The following is a 24,486-nucleotide window of genomic DNA, read 5'->3' on the forward strand; positions in this document are numbered from 1 at the left end:
TGAAAACAAACGAAGGAAAACTAGTATAAGGAGAGAAGTCTGATGCAAAATACTTCAATCTTATAAAAGGCGTCAACATAACACCGTCGAACTGAAAATCTCTCTACAAGGCTGCATGGGCTAAAGTTGGCGTTTTTATAAACAACCAAACCTAGACATTGCTGACAGTCTTGGTCAATGAAGTAAAAAGCGACCCAGAAATGAACAAGTCTAGAGGTGTTTTTGTCCATGTCACTTGACCGAGGGGTCCCTTATAAAAGGGGACCTTGGCTAAGATCTCAGAAAGGAACCACGCCACTATAGAGGCCGAATACACATGGCCACGCTGCCAATAGGTTGCGTCTTTAAATAAATCACCATAACAGGTGGCAAAAATTGCTGCGTCATCTCAAAGAAAAATGACAACAAAGCCGGTACGCCCATCAACTCGCAAATAGGTGACCCATCTAGTGCAAACGAGACCCTAATCCTCGTTGCTTCGAAAGAAGCGTGCAAAAGTTCAAAATATGCAAACAGCTTGCGTAATGATCTCAGAGACGAGACCGACTGTTTGGCGAGGCCAAAGACGTCTTTTACAAACAAGACCGGGCTAGATCAGACACTACTTCAATCTGAAAGAGAAGATTATTTCTCCATCTCAAAGTGAAATGCCGCTGTATCCGATACACCCACAGTATCAAGATCAAGCTCCAAAAACCAAAAATGAAGCGCACAAATTTCTGTACCTGGCCGTCGCTACCCCGGGCGGTCTTCCTGATCATCCCGTGCGGTATCGGGGCCGGACCAACCACGTCTTTTTGGAGGAATCCAAAAACCGGAAGCAGGCGCGCGGGGCATAGCGTAAAACATGGCCCCGTCACGTGATCGTGATGTACCAGCTGGCTTCAAGCTAGCGTGACCTAATAAGCGCATCCCAGGAAACATGGGAATTGTAGTATTCGCCTAACGCGATGGATGCATACAACATTATCATGAAAGTGAGACACATTCATTGACCTTAAATATAGCGTGTCTATCACAAACGTTATCCACCAAAGTGAAACACCAATGTAATTGGCAAGCCTCGTGGCCGTCTCAGAGCACAGGCGGAAGTACATATACAAATGTACGCCAGACAATGACAATATAGGCGGATGCTAATTACAACCGTGCTACTCACTGAGAGCTCGCAAGTAAGTTGAAAGAGGCCCAATGAGCAAGTAGTAAAGAACTGCAACACCACTGGCCAGCTTTGAGAATGTAGGAAAATGAAAGACACAGCAGACAAATCGTGTATTAACTGCCCTACACCACAGCGACCTCCTGGGGCCGAACTCAAAGGGACCTAACAAGGGTCACCTATTCATACTTAGAACCTAGCAGTACTCAATGATGGAAAGATATATAGTCACTGTGAGTTATGCTCTAGTTGGTACACCTCGAAAGTCACACCATCCTATATCAACGCAAAGAAGTCCAAGGAATTGTGTTGTTCAACCCACTAGTGTCACTATGAAGTTTAAACACCCATCGCTGTTCTATTCTGAACAGAAAAGTTGATATATCCGTGACATGTGAAGGAATGGAGGGTTGTTCCAGAACAGTCCAAGAGACTTCGTCAGGTTTATGGTTGAATTCGACAAAGTGATTAGTCAAGCGAGTCGACTGTTTTTTGCACCTAATTGTGCTTTTAAGTTAAAAAATTCTAAGCTTAACTTTTTGTGTCGTCATTCCAACATATCTCTTGTTACAGGGACATGTGATTAAATAGATCACTTTTTTGCTGTTACAGTTTGTGTGCTTAGTCTGTCGCCAGGGTATGCAAGTGCCTATGTCGATCTCAGTAGTGTGTGATGTTTGTGGACACACAGTGCAGCTGCCACAAGCATAGTGTCCTTGTACAGGGGGCAAATGCCAGAGAATGTTCACAGGTGCAGCAGCTGTATTTCTGGGACGTGGATGCACCAATGTATCGCTCCAATTTGCACTTCTCTTAAAAGAGAATAGTGGAGGTGAATGTTGAACCATGCCAACATTAAGAATCCGCCAGTGTTTCCGTATGATTTTTTGAATTTGACTGGATTGTGTACTGAAGGTGTGGACACAAGTCAATCTATTCAAAGCTGCTTTGGGTACAGCGGGTTCGAGTAGAGATTCTCGATTGTTATTCGAGGCCCGTTTGTACGATTGTCGTATCAATTTTAGAGGATATCGCCTCGCTCGAAGGTTCTGGGACAGAGAATCGGTATGTTTCCTAAAGTTCTCAAGCGTAGAACAGTTCCATCTCAACCTCAGGAATTGACCAAAAGGTAAACCTTCACGCGTTGACTTGGGGTGGAAACTATCGTATCGTAAAATTGAATTTCTCGCCATCGGCTTAGTGTAGAGTTCACTGCCGAGGCCATTGTCACTCGGAAAAATCCGAAGGTCTAAAAATGGTAAACTCAGTTTACTGGCTTCCAGAGTGAAGTTGAGATAATCATTCTGGGTATTAAGCCAAGCATGGAACGCATTCAATGTTTGTAAATCGCCTCTCCAGATGACGAAAATATCATCAATGTAGCGTTTCCACTCAATAATGTAGTTACAATAAGGATTGTCCAGATTAAGTACACTATTCTGTTCAAATAAATGTACATATAGATTGGCCAGGCTTGGAGCAAAAACACTCCCCATCAGACTTCTCTCCTTATACTAGTTTTCCTTCTTTTGTTTTCATGTAGAGCGCTGCCTCACGCCCTGAGTCGTTACCAGGAGTGGAGGTGTTTATCCCCGATACATTACGGTTAAGAAGGTCATTCAGTGACCTCATTACGTCAACTGTATATTATTCTTGCAGTTGCGTCAGTGACTGAGTGCTTGGTTTTAAGACCATTTGCGACATTGATGTGTTCTCCTGTTCTTCTGTTTTTCTTTTTTTAAACAGGTGATCATTGTGAACCCCTACAGTTCCGCTCATTCTCTTTGAAGCAGGTATATTTGTAGATGGTATCATTCCATTTTACTTACGTTATGTGATTTTTGGCACTCTATTTCATTCACTTTTGATGCAGTAGTATTAATCGGTCCTGAAGAAAGCCACGATCAAAAGGTCAGATCACTGTTGGCTGAAACATGTTGACCATGTATATTATTGACCATCCTGCTGTTAGCGTGTTCGAATTTTTTTTTTTGTTGTTAACACGTTTCTTGTTTTTATCCTGTGGCACCTAAAGATACCCTATAAACAAAATTTTTCTTTAGGTAGTCATTTTTAAACACCATTCATTTACACTGCACTTCGTTATATACATAGTTTCACCACACTTTTGGCAGCTTCACCACTTGTTAAGAACATTATACCTCGGTTGTTACTTCTTTAAAACATCCGTGAGCTCCTCCTTTTTCGTCACTAGCAAAGGAGTTGTAGCTCCTTAACCACACCAGGTGTAGTTAGAGGAGGCCCCAGATGATGAAGCATGCCACTTCGGTGGGTGATGGGACTTTGTCCTCTTTATGAGGACTTTTTCTTTGTAACACTTTGTCTTATAGCCATTAGCCTCTAGTTCTGTTTCAGCAGACCCACGGACTCCTTGTTGTTATAATTTCTGCATCATACCTGCGGTTTCCAGAGCAATGCACCAAAATCTTTTGGAGCGAAGCTCCGAACCCACGTCAAAAGGCACAGAAACGGAACAGATAAGAACTAATGTCAGTTCATCATGGTGTGTGGCTGCAGTGATGGCACCACAACTCTACTTCCAGCATCGAGAAGTAGCTAGAGCACTTAATCAACCCCGGACAGCAATGCAAGAATTTTCAGGATCCAGATTGGATATTAAAAGGTGAGAGATTTACAGGTAGATGTATCCATGACAATATATATGGAGTTAATTTAATCAATTACATGTCTTTCATACACCTCTCACATTTGCTTTAGTAATGCTATTTGGCAATAATGGACTGGTCCAGAAATGTCATACCTTGTGCAAATCCATCATCAAAGTCCTGATGCACAACCCTTTGTGGAAAGCTAACTCCTGCTCCCCAAGCCACAAGTGGAGTCAGCGTCTCTGAAGGATGGCCAGCTCCATGGGACCCTATGGATGAACAAGGCAAAACAAACGTTCAATGTTTATTGCTCATACAAGTCAGAACAGAGCTAAATATATCTCTGGAAATATATCTTATTCTTCATTGATTGATACCATACCAATGTGTGCTTTTCAGGTCTAGGAATGCACCTCGTGCTTTGTTAGAGCTGGGAATCTCCAAATCTCAGGCAGAGTGCTGTGCTTCAGTACTGATGCCTGGCAGCCAATCACAATACGACTAATTGGTATGGGGGCAGCAACATGATTGGTTAGTTGACTGTAAAACTGCACTAACACAGTGTGACAGAGTGTGAGGCTGCAATATACAATTACCCATCATGCTGCTTGTGGTAAGCAGCATTGTGATTGGCTGCCTGTAGCAGTCCATCAATATCATTCACACTGTCTGTGTTCAACAGTGAAGTGAGAGTGCAAAAACAAAGAAAACCACTGTCTATCCTTCCTACCCAGAAGGGTTAGCTGCCAGGAAGAAGGAAGTGAGCCAGGGTGAAGCTGGGTGGGGCTGGCTGGAGAGAGATAGAGAGAGAGAGAATGTGTATCTGAATGAGGTATACTGGTGTTTGTGTTTATGGAGAAAATCTGCAGTGCATGGAATGATTTGGCCACATTGGGGTAGACAATGGAATTGAAGATCTACTGGGCACGTAGGCACATTATGGCATTAACTAGCGAATGAAGCGCACACACTGGCCTACGAAGGTGGATGTCTAGAACACATATTGATGCTGACTCACTTATGGGGAGCACACAATGACACTGAAAGCTTAAGGCATGGATACATTATGCCACAAATTGGCCTGGCCAGGAATACTAGGGGAAGGTCAAGTCATTAACTATCCTATGGGTGGATGAAACTGTCTTATGGGTGGATGATCGTTGCATACTGTAGAATAGGCTGTCCCTGTGCAGTATCCTTGAGCCATTCTGCTAGCAATTTCATAACTCCATTCAGACCTGGCATGTTTCCTTTATCACAATAAACAATAAAGACCTGATTGATAAGGGCAGAAACTAATTTCCTTTGTAGGACCAGGGGTGGGGGGCTACTACCTCGACCCAACCTCTGGTTATAAACATTTACCAGTCTTACCTAGTCCTAAATACCTAAAGCAGTTATATTCGTATGCTTGTATTAAAACATTAGTTTATCATTTAGCTCCATAAAAATACCACCTACTGAAAAGGTGTATATAGACAGGCAAGAAGAATTTGCAAAAAATGTGTGTAAAGGTGAGAAAGTGCCTCACGTGCGCTTCCCCACTGGGGCTGCTGGTAGGTTCTCACCAGTGTGCCCACATTTTCTCCTCATCTGCAACTTTCTCACCAAAGAAAGAAAAACGTGTCCAGTCTCTAAAGAAAGAGTTGTAAGTAGTGATTTGTGTATATCAAGGAAAGACCCTGTAAAGTGCGAAAATAAAGTGTTCCTCCAATTAAAATAGAGTTATAACTCACATGTACCGAGTTCCAATTTTATTCAAAATTGTGAGCTTACTCAAAATGTAAAAAACAAACTGCATGTTGTAGACCATTTTAAGCAGGGCCAACATGTTTCATTGCCTGTACTCTGTTGCAGCAATTTCATCAGGGCTCGAGGTCGACAGACACCTCACTGGACTCCAACTTTTATATGAAGTATGACAGGTGGTAGCCAAAGGCAATCGTACCAGCTTCCCACTGTGTCAGGGGGTGCGTTTCCCTCAACTGCAAGTCCCCTAATGGCACAGTCCGTTGCCATTGATATACAGTGTTTGTCAGTATCTTAGGCTTTATCTAGTCTATTATCAACAGACTCATGTCACAAGATCCATTAGAGGTGTGCAACAGTGATTTTGTATATTGCTCTCTAGCAGGGCGCACAACGCTGCATGATATGGGGGTCAAGACCATGTAGAGCCCCTTTCAATACGATTGACCGCTACTATGAATAGGCTATGAGACAACAGCCTTTGGAGGCTCCTGGTTATAGTGATAGTGGCTTTTCACCTGCAAACAATCTGGAAAGTTACCTACTGGCCCTTCCTGGTAAAATCAATGCAGTCCCTCATGACTGTGACTTTCACTGCCTTCCTCGCATTAATGCATGATGTAGGTATGTTAGACCTGTCAGCCCTAGGGTGGTCTTTCCCTGAGTTTTTGCCCTTGCCTCATTTTTTTCCACCCTCTTTTTCGTTGGCCTTAGGTCTCCGAGCGCCTTTCCATTGCTAATCAATGTGCAGGTGCTCTCTTCCCCCAAGATGGCTGCCACAGGCCCCTGCTACTGCGGAGTGGCCTTTTTAGTAGCACCCTAGTTGCCAGGAGCTGGCTGGGACCCTACAACATTGTTGCGACACCAGCCCGCCTTTTTCTCCTATAGCTAGAGTGGGGAAGCTCCTGGAACTTGCTGGAACCTTCTAGAATAAGGGTGGGGTCTGCTTTTGCCGCCTTAGAGAGTGGTCACCTGACCTAGGGATACTTAAGGAAGGGAGGGAAACTTTTCAGTCAGTTGGGGCCACGCAGACCTGGGGAAACCTACGCAGGAATTTTAGGCGGTAGGGCCTAGTCAGGGACCTATGCCACTGGAAGTGACAGGGCTAAGGTGCTGCCTTTTAAGTTGAGTGAGGGATCCTGAACTAGCCCACTGATCTGGCCCAGCGGGAGGGGAACCCAGGGACAACCTACCAAGCCTGACTGAGAACTCTCTTCAGTCACCAACTCAACCTACCCCCCCCCTCCCCCCCCCCCCCCCCCCCCCATCAAGAAACTAGCTACCAAGGGCGCAGAAACCAACAAGCGCCGAAGACAATCCACTAAACCTGCCACAGAACTACTGGGGGATCAGCCAGGTAACAGCGCTGTGACAACCCCGCGCTCCCTGGCCCCACCTGGGATCACCCCACCCTTTACCCAAGCATCACCGTCGTGGGGCCTGCCCCTCTGAACTCCCCTGTCCGTGGCTGGCCCGCGGGCCCCCGCTGGGCGCCCACCCGACACCCCCAAGAACTAAGCCTGGGCCCCACGAAGCTCATCTCCCGGGGCCCGCTGCAAGATACGGGGCCCCGCCGGCGTCAGCGCGTACAGGGCACGATTCCCTGGGGGGGATCCGACGTTCGTGCCTCCCGTGGCAGCCCTCAACAAGGAGAGGGCCGCCGGAGTCCAGCGTAGGCCTCATTAGGCCTGAAGACACCCCGTGAAGGCCTCGTTAGGCCTGAGCCATCCAGCGGAGGTCACGCTGGGCCCTGAAGCCGAGGCCCGTGTCACCTGACAGGGGCGGACTCCTCAATGCCGCCCCTGCCGCTTCGTGATACGCTGTCCAGGCCGCGCCCCCACAGGCCGCTCTGTCATTGGCGGCTGTGGGCGCGCCTTTCCCGGAACAAGGAGGAATTCCCGAGCCCCGCGAAGTCCTCGTCGGCCCGGGCACCGCCGGAGAGCCAGCATCCATAGCGGGAGGGGCTCCCGGAGCAGTGAGACCTCCCGCCCGGAAGCGACCGACTGCCAGCGCCAGGAGGAGACCCAACACAGGGTAACCCCCGGGGAGGAGGGCGGAAGGCCCGAGAGAGGCCCTGAGTTCGCCCCTCCCCTGGGGGAAGCTACCGTTGGGACCCGGAGGCTCTTGCGCAGCCCAGAACCCTTGCCATCGCCCCCTCTCGCCCTCTGAGGGGCGTAGTGACTGCGCCCCGCACCAAGTACTTTGGGGGGCATAGAGACAGCGCCCCACACTGCTTCGGTGGGAGAAGTTGTTCACCCCTGATTGTTAGCAGGCCCTCATTAGGCCTAAGGGAGGAGCGACCGCCTGGGGGGCCTAGAGTATGCCCTAGGTGAATACCAAGTTTAATACCCTGAGGAGTGGAGAGGGCTGGTTAATGGCTATGCGGAGCGCTTTTGATTAATTCAATGGTTAGCGCTTGGATTTCCTGCTGTGGGCAGTGCTCTGATTGAATGCTCTGCTGTTATGCCCTACGAGAATGCTCTGATCCAATGTTATGGTTAGCGCTGTGCTTCAATGCCCAGTTTAGCGCTGTAATGAACTGCAATGTTTACTGCTCTAATGAAATGCCCAGTTTAGCGCTGTAAAGAACTGCAATGTTTACTGCTCTAATGAAATGCCCAGTTTAGCGCTGTAATGGATTGCAATGTTTTACGCTCTAATGCAATGCCCAGTCTAGCGCTGTAATGCAATGCCCTGTGTAATGCTCTAATGAATGGCCCTGTGCAGCGCTTTGCGTACATGCCGTGTTTGACGCTCTCAGGAATCACCAGGTGCAACGTTTTGATTCTATGCCATGTTTGACGTTTTAATGAACTGCCAAATCTATTCTGGATGAAATGCTTCGATCCTAATGTCGGCCTAGATAAAGCTGATTGGTTTTATTCAACCTACTGGTGTGGTGTCAATTATTGCGTGCGTTTCCTGTCTCGGTGAATGTGTGTGCTGTATGGTCACTTTACACGTAAGCCTTTGGGTGCCTACCTGCTCGCGCCACGCTACCCCCAGAGGGCCTGGTGACACCCGGTCCTACAAGGTAGTTGGAATGCTGCAAGTACATGAAATGGTACTCCTCTGCATGGTGGCCTATGAGCAGGTCTATTGCCAAACTGATGGTTTGGCGAAGGAGATAGCTGTGGTCCTTACTGATGCCTGGCTTTTATTTGTCCCCCCTTCATACCTCTGCTGCGGACAACCTACCCGCACTTTGTGGAGAGGCCATAGTGTCTCAGGTTAGTGTGTATCTGTTGGATCGTCTAATGGTAGAATGACACAGAGGAATGCTTTTTTTTTGCTACACCAGTTTCAGTAAGATCCAGCAGGTCATTATGGTGCCTGCAGTAAGCCAACACTTCTTAAAGAAGTGGCTAAGGACATAACCACTCACTCATTAGGCAAAAGATGTGTTCTGTGGCTGCCCTCTCCTATACTGTCTTCCGCACAGAAAGATGAGCAGTAGCCACTGCGGCCAGACTTGTCTGTAGTAAAATGTGTATCCACTCTACGTAATAAGTGTTGCGTCCCATCATCCCATAGAATTTTGTTTGGTCTCCTCAAATCATCAAGCATAGGTCAGCAAGAGGTTTGACTCCACCTTCACAACACTGGGATATCAGTTGCCCCCAGAGGCCACAATATTAGAAGAGTGTACCTGAACAAGAAAAGCAATCGACTTAGAGAAGAATCCTTGATGATGTCCTCCTTGGGAATCAGGGATAGGCTTTAGGGCGGAGAAAGAAACCTGCAGGCGCTGTGCCCAGAGAAGGTGACAGTAGAGCGCTACCTACCAGCCCATAATCAAGTTTGAGAACTGCAAAGGGAAGATGCTTTGTATCTTGCCAAATGGACGTGCTACCGGTGACAGGGATGGAGAGCAGCTGCCACTATCCCGCCTGAAAAAGATGTACAGTACCATAGCAGACATTATGTTTCTGCCCCCTCTGAACATCACCAATACAACAGATTTTTACACTTTGTCATGTGGAGGTGGCAAACACTAAAGAACGTCTGGCACTAAGCCTTTGTTGCATGTTGCCTGTGATGCTATTCCTCCACTGCTTCCTGATCCGCTTTACTCCATGGATGGGTTGATAAAGGATCCTTTAATGGTCCCAGTCTTTTTGGTATTAATAAGTCAGTCAGTCAGTCATAAGCTTTTATTCGATATGCAAGATATCTTGTAAGCACATAAAAAAATACAATTATTACAGTAGGCACATAAAAACCACAGCTACAAGAAGCCAGTGTGAATTTCATAAGAAAATAAAAAGGACATAAATTGCCCATAATAAATTATCTAAAAAAAGTATTAAACAGCTACTGACAATCTCTTGCAACGAATAAGCCAGGACCACTTTAAAAATTTTGCAATTCCACACACTAAAAGGGGGGAAGTATCCGTAGTTAGGATACGCAGGGCTACGAGGTGACTAAGTGTGCCCAAATTGCGACAAAGGGGTTTCAACCAGACACTCCTAGGCCTTGCATAGTCCGGGCAAACAAATAAGACATGTACAATGGTCTCGGCCTTGCTTTGGCAACACGCACAGTTGGGAGAAATACGGGGCACAGGTGACCAACTCGATACCACTGCACCCAGGGGGAGGCATCCAACTCTAAATTTGAAATAAAGGGCTCGATCAAAAGGGAGAGTTATTAAGTCCAGGTAGGGTTCAAAAGCCACAGTGTCTTTAATTTGCAAAAAGGCGACAGTCGACTTGCAGTGATTAGAGTTTGTAGTTAACCGCTCCGCACACCAGTTCCAATAAAGCGCCTTGACGACTTCTTTTGGAGGGGCTGAACGTGATGACCAACAGCCTCCTAGACCGACATTCTCCAAAAGCTTTTTAGTATCTCTTAGCCACTTTATCTTAGCCCAACCCCCCAAGCTCATTATTTCCCCCAGGGCATCAGCATAAGATTTTAGTTCTTCACCCCTCCAGATTCTTGTCCATAACAAAAGCGGGCGAAGCTGGGCCTGGTCTTTAATATTTTTACAGCCCATGTCCAACCGGACAGGTACGGATGGAGTGCTCAGGGGCACGGAGATAAGGGATTTCAATAGCTTGCTCTCCGCTGTCTCTAGGTCGTTCAAACAACAGTGGCCCCACAATTCTGCCCCATACAAGGCTGATGACACTACTTTAGCCTTGTAAATCTCAACTACTGGGGTGAGTGAACTCCTTGGAGAGGCCCTGAACTCCCTCATAAGGGCACCTCCCACTCTCCTATGGCTGAGGACCATTTTGTCAATATGGCTAGCCCAAGACATCCTATCCGTAATCCGAATACCGAGGTAATCGAATTCGGCTACTTTCTCTAGGGGGATCGAGTTTAGAGTCGGTGGGCGGCCCAGTTTCTTAGGAGGATTTAGGACTAGATATTTTGTTTTATCCACATTTATTGTTAATCCTCTTACACCACAAAACTCCTGAAATCGTGTTAATAATTTCTGGAGACCTTGAGGGGTCTTCGAAATCAGGAGCGTGTCGTCCGCAAAAAGCAGGGTGGGGATACGGACTCCTCCGAGACAGGGGGCGTCGGCTGGTTCTTGTTGGAGATGTTTTACCACCCCATTCACCTAAAGTGAAAAAAGGGTGGGTGCCAATACACAGCCCTGCCTTACGCCCCTAGAGACTGGAATCTTCTCGGTAAGTTCACCGTTTTTACCCCAACGAACCTGGGCAAAGGTATGGGCATGTAGGCTGATAAGAAGTGACAAGATGTAAGGGGGTAAGCCCAGCTCATGAAGTACCCTCCAAAGATCTTCTCGGGGGACTAGGTCAAAGGCAGTCTTCAGGTCTATAAAGGCCAGATAAAGACTGCCCTTGCCCAGTTCCACCACCTTCCACCCCAATAATACCAGCCTAAACACCTGCTCAATTGTCCCCATTCCTACCCGAAAACCTGCCTGAAAGTCTGAAAGAATTTTGTTCTCCTCCACCCAGTAGAGAATCCTACCAAGGATAGCTTTACCGGCTATCTTTTGAGTGGAGTCAATCAGACTTATGGGTCGGTAGTTCCCCGGTGTTTCCCTGCACCCTTTTTTATAAATCGGGACCACCACCGCCCCTTTCCAGGATTCTGGTACTGCCCCTCCCATCATGATGTCATTAAGTAGCGCTGATATGACCCGTGCCCATTCCGCTGGGTATGCCCTCATAAGGTCCCCCGGGAGGCCATCGGGACCCGCAGCCTTGCGTGGGGCTACCCACCCTATAACCCCCTCAAGCTCTTGCGGAGTAAAGAGGTCGTAGGCATGAGGTTCAGTTATTCGAGTGAGATCCATCCCCACATTACAATCCCCATCTGGAGGGAGGTATAGGGACCCGAAGTGCTTTACCCAGCTTTGTGGCGAGATGTTACAGGGTCTCAAAAGTGCATCAGGGTTTTTCCGTGCACTTATAAGTTGCAAAAATGCCCTTGGGTCCTTACTTTTACTGGCCTGGAGCAGGTCATCCCAATATTTGACTTCCCACTCCCTCCTGGCTAGTTTAAGGGAGTTATTGTAGGCCTTCCTTGCTTCCTGTATCCCCGGACGGGACTTAGCTTTGATCGCCTCAACTAACTTAGCCTTAAAAACCCTACATGATTGGGTATACCAGCCATCGATGGATTTTTTAGAGAGTTTATTACCCAATTTGTTATAGTGTAGAGTAAAGACATTAGTTAAGGCTTCTATCAGGGAGACAAAGAGCCCACTCACTCTTCCCGCGCCTTCCGAGGATATTCCAAGGTTTAATACCATGTGGTTTAGGTGAAATTGTATTTCATTTACCTTCCCCTCTGATAAAACCAGTTTGGCCCATTTAATTCGCCTACCACAAGGGGAGACTTCCGAGACCTCTGGTGGTGCTGCTACCCGATTTATAGAATCCTTACTTGAGTGACGCCACCACTGGGCCATACTTAAAGAAAGCAGGTTGTGGTCGCTTTCAAACGAGGGAACCACCTGCATATCCTTTACATGGGGCCACAGACATACGTCTACTAAAAAATAATCTAACCTAGAGGTATGTCCAGGCCTATTGTACGTGTGGGCGCCCAGCCTATCCGAGGGTGTCCTCCCATTAGCAGCCCTTAGATTGAATTCGAGGCTCAGGGAGTATAACTGAAGCGCCACTTCTGACCACCTTTTAATCGGTGGGATTTCCAGAGTCGGAATCCCCCACCTGGTATCCTCCTCTTCTTGGTCGAGGGAAACGTCCGAGCCCAAGGGCTCGAACGTACAGTTCATATCACCTGCAACCAATATACGAGACTTATATGGGGTGTTGTTTAACAAAGTCTCGAGTAGAGATATTACAGGAGACTTTCTCCCGCCCACGGTTCCCCGGGCATAAACATTATAGACGTTTAAAACAACTCTCCCCCTTTGGTCTATTAGGGTGATGTTTTGTATGTCAGGAGAACCTGTGGGGAATTCCATAATTCTGCAATCAAGAGATGCCGCAACCCAAATAAGGAGGCCACCGGCTGGGCACCCCCTCCCTGAAGGCGAAACATGCGCAGGGCAGAAGTAAGAGGAAAAACCCACCCTGTGGACCGGAACACAACTCCATGTCTCTTGGAAAAGGCACAGAGAGTGCTCGTCGACCGGAGCAATAAAGTCAGGCAGGGCCAGCTTTCCTGCAATCCCTGCGACATTCCAGCTGAAAACCTTAAGGTCAAGGTCCGTCACAGCTGGTGTGTCGCAGGGCGCCGGAATGCCCCCACCCGTAATTAATAAGTAATAGAACTAACTGAACCGTCACAGGAGTGCACGTTTCTTAGTGTTTTTTGTATCAGAATTTCCAAATCTACATCATCCTCTAGTAAAATGCCTCAGTTGCTCCTGCTTGCTATACAAAAAAGGAGGTTCTTCACATTACAGTGGTCTTTCAGAGTAATTACCCAGTACTCCCTGAATCTTCAAGGTCCTGAATAACTGGCCTGAGCAAAACATATATGCAGTATGTATAGCTGCCGAGCTACGTGAGAGTCCTAAGTTGAGGAGGTTGTAAAAGCCAGGGCCAAGAAAGTTCACAGGACACAAGACATCCAGAAACAATTGGCAGTTGTCCTACTTAGAGTGCATAACCAAGTAAACAGTCTGACTACAGCAGATAGGGCATCCAATAATTTTAACTTTAAATGACTTACGGGGAGTTTGAGGCTTGTGCTGCCTGACCTATTTAGGGTCCTCAGCAGGGAAGACCAGACCTCCACCAACTTTCAGCCTTACGCTACGATGAAACACGGAAAAAGGTTTCTATTTAATGCATAGTCAGTGAGAGATGTGGATCAGTTGCAGCCTGCAGATATCATTAAGGCTACACAGAGATTCAATGATAGAAAGATAGAGAACAGCCCTATGATACAAAAGATTTTTTTAGAGATATTGGTAAGATCAGTGTTGCAAAAAGGACACAGTGAATGCAAGATTGCAGAGGAACAAGGAAAGAGTGATGGCTTAAGAATACATTCCTAGTAATGTTACAGAACTCAGGAGCCAGTAATAAGTAGGATCACAGGGGATGTTTGAGAACATGAGAATCAATGCCTGCATGGCTGAAGGACAGATTAAAGAAACATGCAAGTGCAGGTGCTTTGAAAAAAAGAAATCGGGAGGTTATTGATCAGTGAGATGTCAAATCCTATGATTAAACGAACAACTCATGGTTGATGCATGCCCCTCTTTCTCCACCACTCTGTAAACGCACCTTCTGGCATACTACTGGTTGGGGATGAAGCCCATTTTACTCCACAGGGACCTTGGGTGCCAAGGAGCCCTCCTGGTAGCTCCTGTAAGTCCAACGCAGCGGAATACTTGAGAGCTGGTTGGAGGCACAGCCACTTTTCTCCGCCACTCTACAAACGTGACTGCCAGTTAAAAAATCTTAGAAATTTACTAAAAAAACAAAGGTTTCAGGGATGTTATAGTTAGGAATTAGCATTAAAAAAACCTTAGAAATTCACTGAAAAAAAACACAGATTTCTGGGACGTTATAATTAGAAATTAGCATTTGAAAAACCTTAGAAATTCACTGAAAAATCCACAGGTTTCAGGGACATTATAGTTAGAAATTAGCATTTAAACATTCTTGGAAATTCCAGGAAAAAACACAAAGGTTACAGGCACGTTATAGTTAGGCTGACATTTCCCTCGTACAAAACCAGAGAAATTCAGCCATTATAGTTAGCTGAACTAACTATAACTTGCACCCCCTCAATGCACTGCTTATGACCTCACATATTACATCACTCATGACATGGTTAGTGACATCACTGATGACATCTCAAATGACATCACTGATGACATCATCCACACCATCTCTGACGTACCCACTCACACCCCTATAGAATCTTTTGTACACCCACTGCCACTCCCACACAACCATTCACAAACCCATTCACAGAGCCATACCAGTACTTACACACCCACTCACTGATTCATTGATCTATACACACATCCACTCACTCACCCATACTGGCACTCATAGACCCACTCACTCACTAATACAGCCATTGACATATCCACTCATATAGCCATACGGGTGCTCACACACTGAGTGAGTCACCCATAGAACTATTCACAAACCTAGACACTCACCCATACAGTCAATCATACAACCACTTACTTGCTCAAACAGTTACACATCCCCCCACTTCTTACTCATACAAATAGTAACCAATACTCACTCAGCTATAGTCACTGACAGAAGCATGCACTCATCTATATAGCCACTCTCAAATTCACTCACTCACTCACGCATACAGTCACTCATATACCCCATCACTCACATATACTGCCTTTCACATAGTCACTCACTCACCCATACTGACACATGCACTCAATCACCGACACAGCCATACAGATACTCACTCAACCATACAACCTTTCACACACATAACAGTACCCCATACAGCCACTGACTCATCCACTCACTGATCCATACAGGCAGTCACATAAATCTTCACAGTCACCCAGACAACCAATCAATCACTCATAAATCCATCCATGTACCCACTAACACTCATACACCCACTTAGCCATCAACTGACAGAAGGTCACAACCAGTCACTCACTCATACATTCACTGAGACACCTAATCACTCACTTATACAGTCAGTCACCCACCCACTGAGTCACCCATACAGTCACTCATACACTCACTGATTCACCAATACACCTTGGTGTGTATATATATATACATAGAGAAAGGTTGTTACCGAAACGCGTCTGTTTGTTTTTGTTAACGTGAAAAAGTTTCCGGTTAATAAAATCACGGAAACGGCTCCCCGCGAGTGCTTTCTTTCTCCAGAGAAGTCTATTGTGAGGAGGAGAGCTGCAGCGTTAATATATATATATATATATATATATATATATATATATATATATATATATATATATATTCTGCTCCAAGGTTGTCCACCTGTAAGTAGCACTCGACCAGCAGCTTGATTTATGTGTAGGTAGGGACGGGTATCCGCTTGTAGGAGCCGCTCCGTAGTGGATTTGCCTGACGCGTTTCGAAGCTCCATATGCTTCTCTTCAGAGGCTTTAACGGAAACGGTGTGCACAACCGCTAACCCACTTCACCATTTAACATATGACACACCCACCAATGGGAGGCTCAAATGAGGCTGTGCATTATGGGAAGTGTAGTGCGGAAAGCACATAATCAAGTCCTGTATGGACCCTGCAAGTGGACCCGTCCTTGATCCTATATACGGCTGCTGTTCCACTTTCGTGGCCCCCAAGGCTTCCGGGGTGGTGCATACTCCGCGGCTGGACGGCCGCATGTTATTTTCTGCTCCAAGGTTGTCCACTTGTAAGTAGCACTCGAACAGCAGCTTGATTTATGTGTAGGTAGGGACGGGGATCCGCTTGTAGGAGCCGCTAAATAGTGGATTTGCCTGACGCGTTTCGAAGCTCCATATGCTTCTCTTCAGAGGCTTTAACGGAAACGGTGTGCACAACCGCTAACCCACTTCACCATTTAACATATGACACACCCACCAATGGGAGGCTCAAATGAAGCTGTGCATTATGGGAAGTGTAGTGCGGAAAGCACATAATCAAGTCCTGTATGGACCCTGCAAGTGGGCCCGTCCTCGATCCTATATACGGCTGCTGTTCCACTTTCGTGGCCCCCAAGGCTTCCGGGGTGGTGCATACTCCGAGGCTGGACGGCCGCGTGTTATATTCTGCTCCAAGGTTGTCCACCTATAAGTAGCACTCGACCAGCAGCTTGATTTATGTGTAGGTAGGGACGGGGATCCGCTTGTAGGAGCCGCTCCGTAGTGGACTTGCCTGACGCGTTTCGAAGCGCCGGTGAAGTGGGTTAGCGGTTGTGCACACCGTTTCTGTTAAAGCCTCTGAAGAGAAGCATATGGAGCGTCGAAACGGCCAAAACGGAGCGGCTCCTACAAGCAGATCCCCGTCCCTACCTACACATAAATCAAGCTGCTGGTCGAGTGCTACTTACAGGTGGACAACCTTGGAGCAGAATATATATATATATATATATATTTATTTACATTTAGCACACACAAACGATTAAAAAACACTTACAGTCACTGGATTATGTCATCACTGATGTCATCTGTGATGTCATTTGAGATGTTATCAGAGATGTTATCAGTGATGTTCCAGAACTAACCCTTATGTTTCCTCTCTTTATGTTTATAGACAAGGCACCCGAAAGGCTGATGTGTAGGAGTCAGCTGCCCTCCTTTTACTGTTACATAATTCAGGAAAGTTGAAGTCTTACCCCAGTCAGTCATCCCATGATCTGAGGTGAAGACAAAGGCAGTCTTCCCATCTTCCCCATAGAAATCTTCCAGTAAGGAAATCATCTCCTTCACGCCTTCATCAACCTTCTTGATGTTCTCCTTGTACTCCCTGTACAGTTAGGAAAACATGAAAAGCATCATGACATTTGACATTAAACAAAACATGTAAACCAATTTCAAATACCTTCCTGTATACTGAGCTATATGTGGTAATAAAGAAGAAACTCTAAGACACTCTAAGGCAGATTCAGAACAAATACATTTCTAGTCCAAATAGTTACATATCAGCGCTTTGGACACCTGCCCGTCTTCTTAACTATGGAGGAAGTTGTACATCAGACACATTAAATCCACCTATGTTAATATCATTCCTAGAGTGTTTTTGGACCAAAACATTCAGGGCCCTGAAGAGGACGTTTGTGCATAGGGGGTGGAGGTGGGTGGAGCAGAAGTTGTCGCAAGGCATGAGCAGTAAAATAGAGAGATACTCACCTGTAGTAATCCCAGTACTCATAGTTTCCAATTATGAATTAGGAGGAAATATATGGAGTGACACAAAGTGGCCAGAATTTACAGTTTTAACTGGCATCACTGCACATATTTACTCCTAGTACTAGGAGTAAATATGCTAACCCCATGAAATGGGAAATAACCATGCAGATCCAGATTTACCAGATGGAATTATGCATGTGGTAAATGGTTCTGTTAAACACCATCAAATTAGAATTTCCAATTCTATGGGGTTTAACACATATATTTAACACCTGATCGGAGCAAGTCTTAACTGTGTGCAAGAGGATCAGATCTTGCAGGGATGGGGTTAACAGGAGTAGCGAGGGTGCAAGAGGCAAGTGAAGGATGTTGCCTTGTAATGGGGTGGATTACATGTTACGACAATATTTTAGAAGGGGGTAAGGCAGGCACTGATCCCTCGGCACTGGAGCCAGGCTGCACCCAACCTATTCCTAATGTGATTTTAGCAGTTGGATTTTCCACTCTTATAACTGAACTGAGACTATTCCCACTCAATTCCGCTTCACTCAACTTGTAATCTGGTACTAGTATTTTCATTTTTAGCCTTTCATTGCCATGTCCTGTAACTATTTTCCACCCAACAGCAGGATATGAAAACTGTTCCAAAGCAGAAAAATGGTGAGGCCTGGAGATACTGGTTTTGTCCTTGGACCTACTTTTGCCATGGGCCCCGGGGTGCCACAATAACTAGTTTCAAATAAGTGAAAATGTGTCTAGAAATCAAAGCTAGGCCCTAGCTGAGGTATGAGTAAATCAAGAAGGCCTAGGGACTAATAGTATCTCAGTTAATTTAAACTATAGAATTAATGTGAGAATTTAATCACAAAAATATCTAGTAAAACAAGCTCAACTAGTAGGGCAAAGGGTTGAAGGTACCAGCAATATCTCCCTCTTAGGTGAGAGTCATATGTTAAAGTAAGGGTTTGAGTGGGGAAGTCTGGGGACTGTGAATTATGTAGCTGAAGAACAAGTTGGCAGGCCAGATCTGAAGCAAGACTAAGCCTCCCTCAAGCTTGAAGACCAACTCAATCATAAACCTGTGGGTTAATGTGGAACAGACCTCATGTGTGAAACCCCACAAATTCATAGCAAACTGGCACTGACTAGCAGAGTGATGCTACTCAACTCTCGCGACTTTCGCATGTAACTGGATCTCCTGGAGTTCACTGAATGCTGCTCATTTCTTCATGGCTAGGAACAAGCCAGATGGCTCTGCTACGACTTTGCTATTCTGCTCTGTTAAATTTCCTGTGTGGAAGATCTTAGCTAGCCAAAGAGTCAAAAGACACAGGCACAGTACCTAAAAGATCCACCTCTGTCTCACAGGTGACCAGAAGGGGCTTCCCTATTACCACTTTCTACTGTTTTGATCCCTGTCTTTGAGTGCAACGACTTAGCACCTGGTTGGGTTGTGCCCTTTGTCCTGCTGAGATCACACATTGTTGTCCCCTCTGGATGAAATTTACCTCCCTTCCCCCATCAACAAGGCACAGTACCACTGAGTGCAAATACATTAACTTGGCGTTGCTAGTACCCCCAACTGGTGAGATATCCACATTTTAAAGGACGGACAGTCCAAACCTTAAACCAGATGACCAGAAAAACTTTCTCATATATCCTTTGAGCCCACCGTAGCAGGCTATACCGGCCATTAAAGGCCCACTCCAGAGTTAAAGGCCTGAGCCGAAGGCAAGGGCCTTTAATGGCCAATAGAGCCTGCTACGGAGGATTATAAGGCTATTCGAACATAAAAAATATCTTGTTAGAGAAAAGAGTTCCATTACAATACGCACAAATTATGTAATCCACTCCAATTGCATTATTTCAGATTTAGACAAAAATACAATCATGAATGCATTTTCTTCAAAGTCAATGTTTAAAAAAAGTGCAAAAGGATCCGTTTCTTTTCCATATGCAGTCTGTAGCAACATAGATGATCTTCATCCTAAAATGAATCACAGATTGACTCCAACATTTTGTTGATGCTTTTTTTTCTTCCATAATTAGAAATTTTCAGATTTTTTTCCACACTGTTCTATGCAGAATCATTAAATTTTAGGATTCAGTTCGTCATCCTGACTAGAGCAGTAGGCCGTGATTGACTTTTGCCAGTGACTGGAGGTGTGGGCATAGGCACTGACTTTTGAGGACTTAGGGCCAGATGTATCAATCGTTTTTCCCCGTTTGCAAATGGGGTGATTCGCAGTAATCGACCCATTTGCGAACGGGAAAAAGCCTTTTGGGATGTATCATCCCAAAAGGCATTCGCAAAATAGGGAATCGCAAAAATTGCGATTCCGTATTTTGCAAATGCATTTAAGGAATAGCAATTTGCGATTCCTTAAATGAAATGCAGGAAGCTAAAAAAAATTGGGACCTGCCTTTAAGGAATCGCAAATTACCACCAACTTCAAGTTGGTGGTAATATGCGAATTCCATGAAAAATGCACTATTTTTGCATTTTTCAAGGTGCCATGTGGCGTACATACATGCCCTTACCTTTTATGGGGTGCAACAGGGTGGCCTTTTGGCCTCCCTATCACCCTTGAAATTGCATTCGCAATTTGCGAGTACCTATTTGGTACTCGTAAATTGCGAATGTCTCCCTATTCATTCCTATGGGCCTCTAGGCCCATAGGAATGAATGGGAAGGTATTCCTTAGTAGCAAATCGCAATTTGCGATTCGCAATTAAGGAATATGTAGGAATCGCAATTATTATTGCAAAACCTACATACATTGCATTTTGCAATTCCATAATAGCAAATCAGTAAAATTCGCTTTTATGGAATTGCAAAATTCAATATTGATACATCTAGCCCTTAGAATTCTTTTTTAGCATCAAAGTGGGACCCAAAGCAAGTGAGAAAGGCAGAAAAGGAAGAACGAAGGAGGAAGAGAAAGATAAGAAAACAGGGACAAAGGGAGAATGTAGGTATGTGAAAACCTGGAGCAGTGCGATAAAAAGATCAAAAGTGTAGGGTAGTGGAAGAAAGCGGCATAAAGTGAAATGAAGATTGCGCACCCGTGGGATTGATTAACCATGGCATTCGGCGGCAATGGTGGTGAGCTTGTAAGAAAAGAATTTGGGACTTTGCACTTGCTTCTTTACAAATTGAACACTGACAGCAGGTGCCCCATCGGTATTGCAGGGATCAAGTAGACCTGTGTGCCATACATCTGATACACACACTTGAGCGTGATAAATTAGTTATTACTGTTAGACTTAAACACATAGATATTTCACTGCACCAATTTTTTATTTCTGAAAGTAAATGCCTAATTGAAAATTAAAGATATTATGAGCTTAAATAAATCAAATGGACTATTTTCAGTATCGGGCTGTTGTAACTAACGCAAGAATTCTGAAGTGGCTTCAGTAAAAGAGGCATATGTCATTAGTGATGACCGATATTTAAATTTGTCTGCAAAGTTTACCAACATTAAATAGGTTGCAAAGTTTCCTTGTATAAAAATGTTATAGCAAAATACTTTTTATCATAGAATTGTCCCACTTAACACGAGTTCTTGCACATTTTTCTACAACATCTACTTTGCCGATTTCTTTTTTTTTTTGCAATTTAAACTTTGCAAATATTTTCAAGGTTTCTAACCTTGCAAGGTTTCTTAGAAATTCTCAGGACGCTCATCTAGGAAAAGCTTAGTACACCCTTATGTCAGCAAAACAGCTGCTTGATATTGATGATGTTACAGATCTTTTTCATTTTTAACTTTAACATTCCCTCTATTTTTCTTTCTTACATTTTTGTATTGCTTTTATAACCTATTTTGTGCCAAAAGGCACAGTTCAGTATATAGGCAGTGCCTGAATTGACTTATTAACACAAGATTTATTCAGAGGTCAATACAATTTAGAGTTGCAAAAAGAACAATTGATGGACAGAATACAGAACAATGTCTTACATTGACCCCAGTACAGAGATCTGGGCCGAAATCCATCGTTTTCTTGCTCACCATGCGATTCCAGTTTGAACCCAGCCATATGCAAATCAGTCTTGACCCTGTGCCTCATGGGAACAGTCCAGCCCAAACTGCCAGGCCAGGTCCTCCCTGGACTGGGAACAAGCATCCTAGGACCGGTTTCGGGGTTTCACCCCCTCATCAGCCAGGATAGCTTGACTCCAGTGGCATGGAGAGCACCGGACCCACATCTGGGCATACCTGTCCCACTCGGGGTAACAAATGCAAAAAGAACAATTGATGGACAGAATGCAGAACAATGTCTTACATTCACCAACAGGGTCAAAACTGATTTGCATATGGCTGAGTCCAAACTGGGGTAGTGTGGTGAGCAAAAGAATGATGGATTTAACCCAGATCCTTGTGACTGGAGGTGAATGATTGCATTGTCCAGCATTCCATCCATCAATTGTTTCTTTTGCATATGTAGCCGTAAGTGGGAAGGGTCCCGTGCTCACTACACCACTGGATTCAAGCTAGCCTAGCTGAAGAAGGGTGATGTGCTGAAACCGGTCCCAGGATGCTTGTTTCCGGTCCAGTGAGGACCTGGCTTGGCAGTTCGGACTGGACTGTTCCCACAAAGAACAGGGTCAAGACTGATTTGCAGGGGGAGGAGCCTAGCGCGCAACCAAGATGGCCGCATAGGCTTACGGCTCTCGAGGGCCTCCGCAACCTCCCACGTCTATCCTGACTAAATCCTGGTAAATTTGACGGGCTTTTGCTGATGCATTCGCGCTGAGGTGCCACCCGTTTTCCAAATTCAGATCGGACGCCGGGAACCCGAATGGTTGCCCTCCGAAGTTTGCGGCCTGCGATTGCCTGGGTCCCGATCTCGAGTTGGTGAGGTGCCCGGGTACGGAGTGAACAACAGCGGCATGCTGGGCTTGACTTGCCGCGTACCCCGCACTTTCACTTTCGTTTTCAAGTCTGTTTTTTGAGATCGGCTGAGGGACCTTGGTGTTTCGGGGGCGCGTGGACGGCGGAGTGTCTGGCCTTATTTTCGGGCTATACACGGACTTCCTGTCTGCGATTGCAGTGTTCGATTGAATTAGCCAACTGGTCCCTGTCCCTGGCGCTGGCGGGTGCCAACCTTGGTGGCCTCCGGACGATGGCGGCGAGACTCGACGGAGACAAGTCGAAACCCAAGTCAACCCGGAGGGGATCCTATGCTCAGGCCAACAACATGGATCGTTATGCGCAGCTAAAGGGATCCCCCAGCGGCTTGTATAAATCGCCTGAGAGGTCTAAAGAGGTCTCAGGCCCATCGTCAGAATTGACCCTGCAGGACGTCATGGGAGCCATTGAGGAGATGAAGGCTGCTGTGGGTCAGCGGTTTGATACCCTGGCACATAAATTGGACGCGGTCCTGATCGATGTGAATTTGGTCAGGGCAGACCTGTCCAAAACCAACGAGCGGGTCGACTCCTTGTCTCAAGCGGCGTCGAGCCTAACTGTGGATGTGGCCGCCCTGCAGACGGAGGTCCGTAGGTTGCGGCTTGCCAGTGACCAGGCGGATCGTCGACTTGAGGACTCTGAAAGCAGGGCCAGACGGAACAATGTTCGTATCAACGGAGTGCCGGAAAGATCGGAGGAATCTGCTGCTGATCTGTTTGTGGAGGATCTGGTGATCAATCGTCTCGCGCCCAAGGGATTGAGCAAGTTCTTTGCGGTGGAGCGGGCCCACAGGATTCCGGGTGGTGCGCCTAAAGTGGGTGCTCCCCCGCGGCCTATAATCGCCTGACTTTTTAACTTTCGGGATAGAGATGCTATCCTTCAGGCGTCGAGGGTGGCCGGGCCGCTGAAGTTTGAGAACTCCAATGTCAGCTTTTATCCGGACTTCACGCAAGCGGTCCAGAAACAGCGGCTGGGATTTCTGGGTGTCAAACGGCGCTTGAGGGACATGGAGCTGAAATATGCGATGTTATTCCCGGCGAGGTTGCGGGTTGAGTTCCAGGGTCGTTCCCACTTTTTTGACCGGCCGGAGGCGGTTGGAGACTGGTTGGATGCCCTGCCGCGGGGACAGGATCGAGACAGTCGGACGGCGGAGAGCGGACGGGATGCGGTGGAGCAGGACTAGAACTTGGTTCCTGGCGATGGACTAGACTGGCGATGTTTTGTACCTTGGCTCAATTGCACTCTAATCTGGCACATCATGCCCTTCAAATGCCTGGGGGTGGTGGGGAGCTTATTGGGGTCTTTTCCTCCTTCTGGGGTTCTTTTTGTGGTATATGTTAGGGCGACAGGCACACTGCAAGTTGGGGGGGCTGTTTGGGCTCAAGCAGGGGTGCAGGGAGGGGGAGTTGTGGTTCTGGGACTGTGGGGGAGGGGGGTTGTTGGGGATTGTTGTTTTTTCGTTTTGCAAGGCAATGTGAAGTTTTCTGCTGACTTCTCCGGGTTGTGCTCTCCGGGATGTGGGTATCATGTGCGGGAGTGGGATGGGGGGTAGGGGATTGAGAATCCTTTCGTGGAATGTGAATGGACTGAGGGACAGGATCAAGCCCGGGGTGGTGTTGCAGTTCTTGAAGCGGATCTCGCCCGACATTGTTTTCCTGCAGGAGACACATTTGATTGGGAACTCCTTCCATGCCCTAAATAGGAGGGGCTATCGCCTTGCCGCTCACTCAGGTTTCACTTCTGGCTTTAGGGGAGTGGGCATTCT

The 24,486-nt window shown here is 46.3% G+C and overlaps 1 protein-coding gene across 3 annotated transcripts in view; it reads right to left on the reverse strand.

Moving 5' to 3' along the window:
* The window catches only part of PIGN (phosphatidylinositol glycan anchor biosynthesis class N), an 862,819-nt gene that overhangs the window by 693,086 nt on the left and 145,247 nt on the right, over positions 1 to 24,486 (reverse strand). For all 3 annotated transcript variants that reach the window (XM_085606885.1, XM_085606886.1, XM_085606884.1), the window contains 2 exons: positions 17,292 to 17,422; positions 3,942 to 4,058 (listed from right to left, as the gene is read on the reverse strand). In XM_085606885.1, the coding sequence (XP_085463011.1) occupies positions 3,942 to 4,058; positions 17,292 to 17,422 (248 nt within the window). The remainder of the gene's footprint in view (positions 1 to 3,941; positions 4,059 to 17,291; positions 17,423 to 24,486) is intronic.

The sequence above is a fragment of the Triturus cristatus genome, chromosome 5_2 (assembly GCF_964204655.1).
Source record: "Triturus cristatus chromosome 5_2, aTriCri1.1, whole genome shotgun sequence".
In the NCBI taxonomy this organism is placed as follows: Eukaryota; Metazoa; Chordata; class Amphibia; order Caudata; family Salamandridae; genus Triturus; species Triturus cristatus.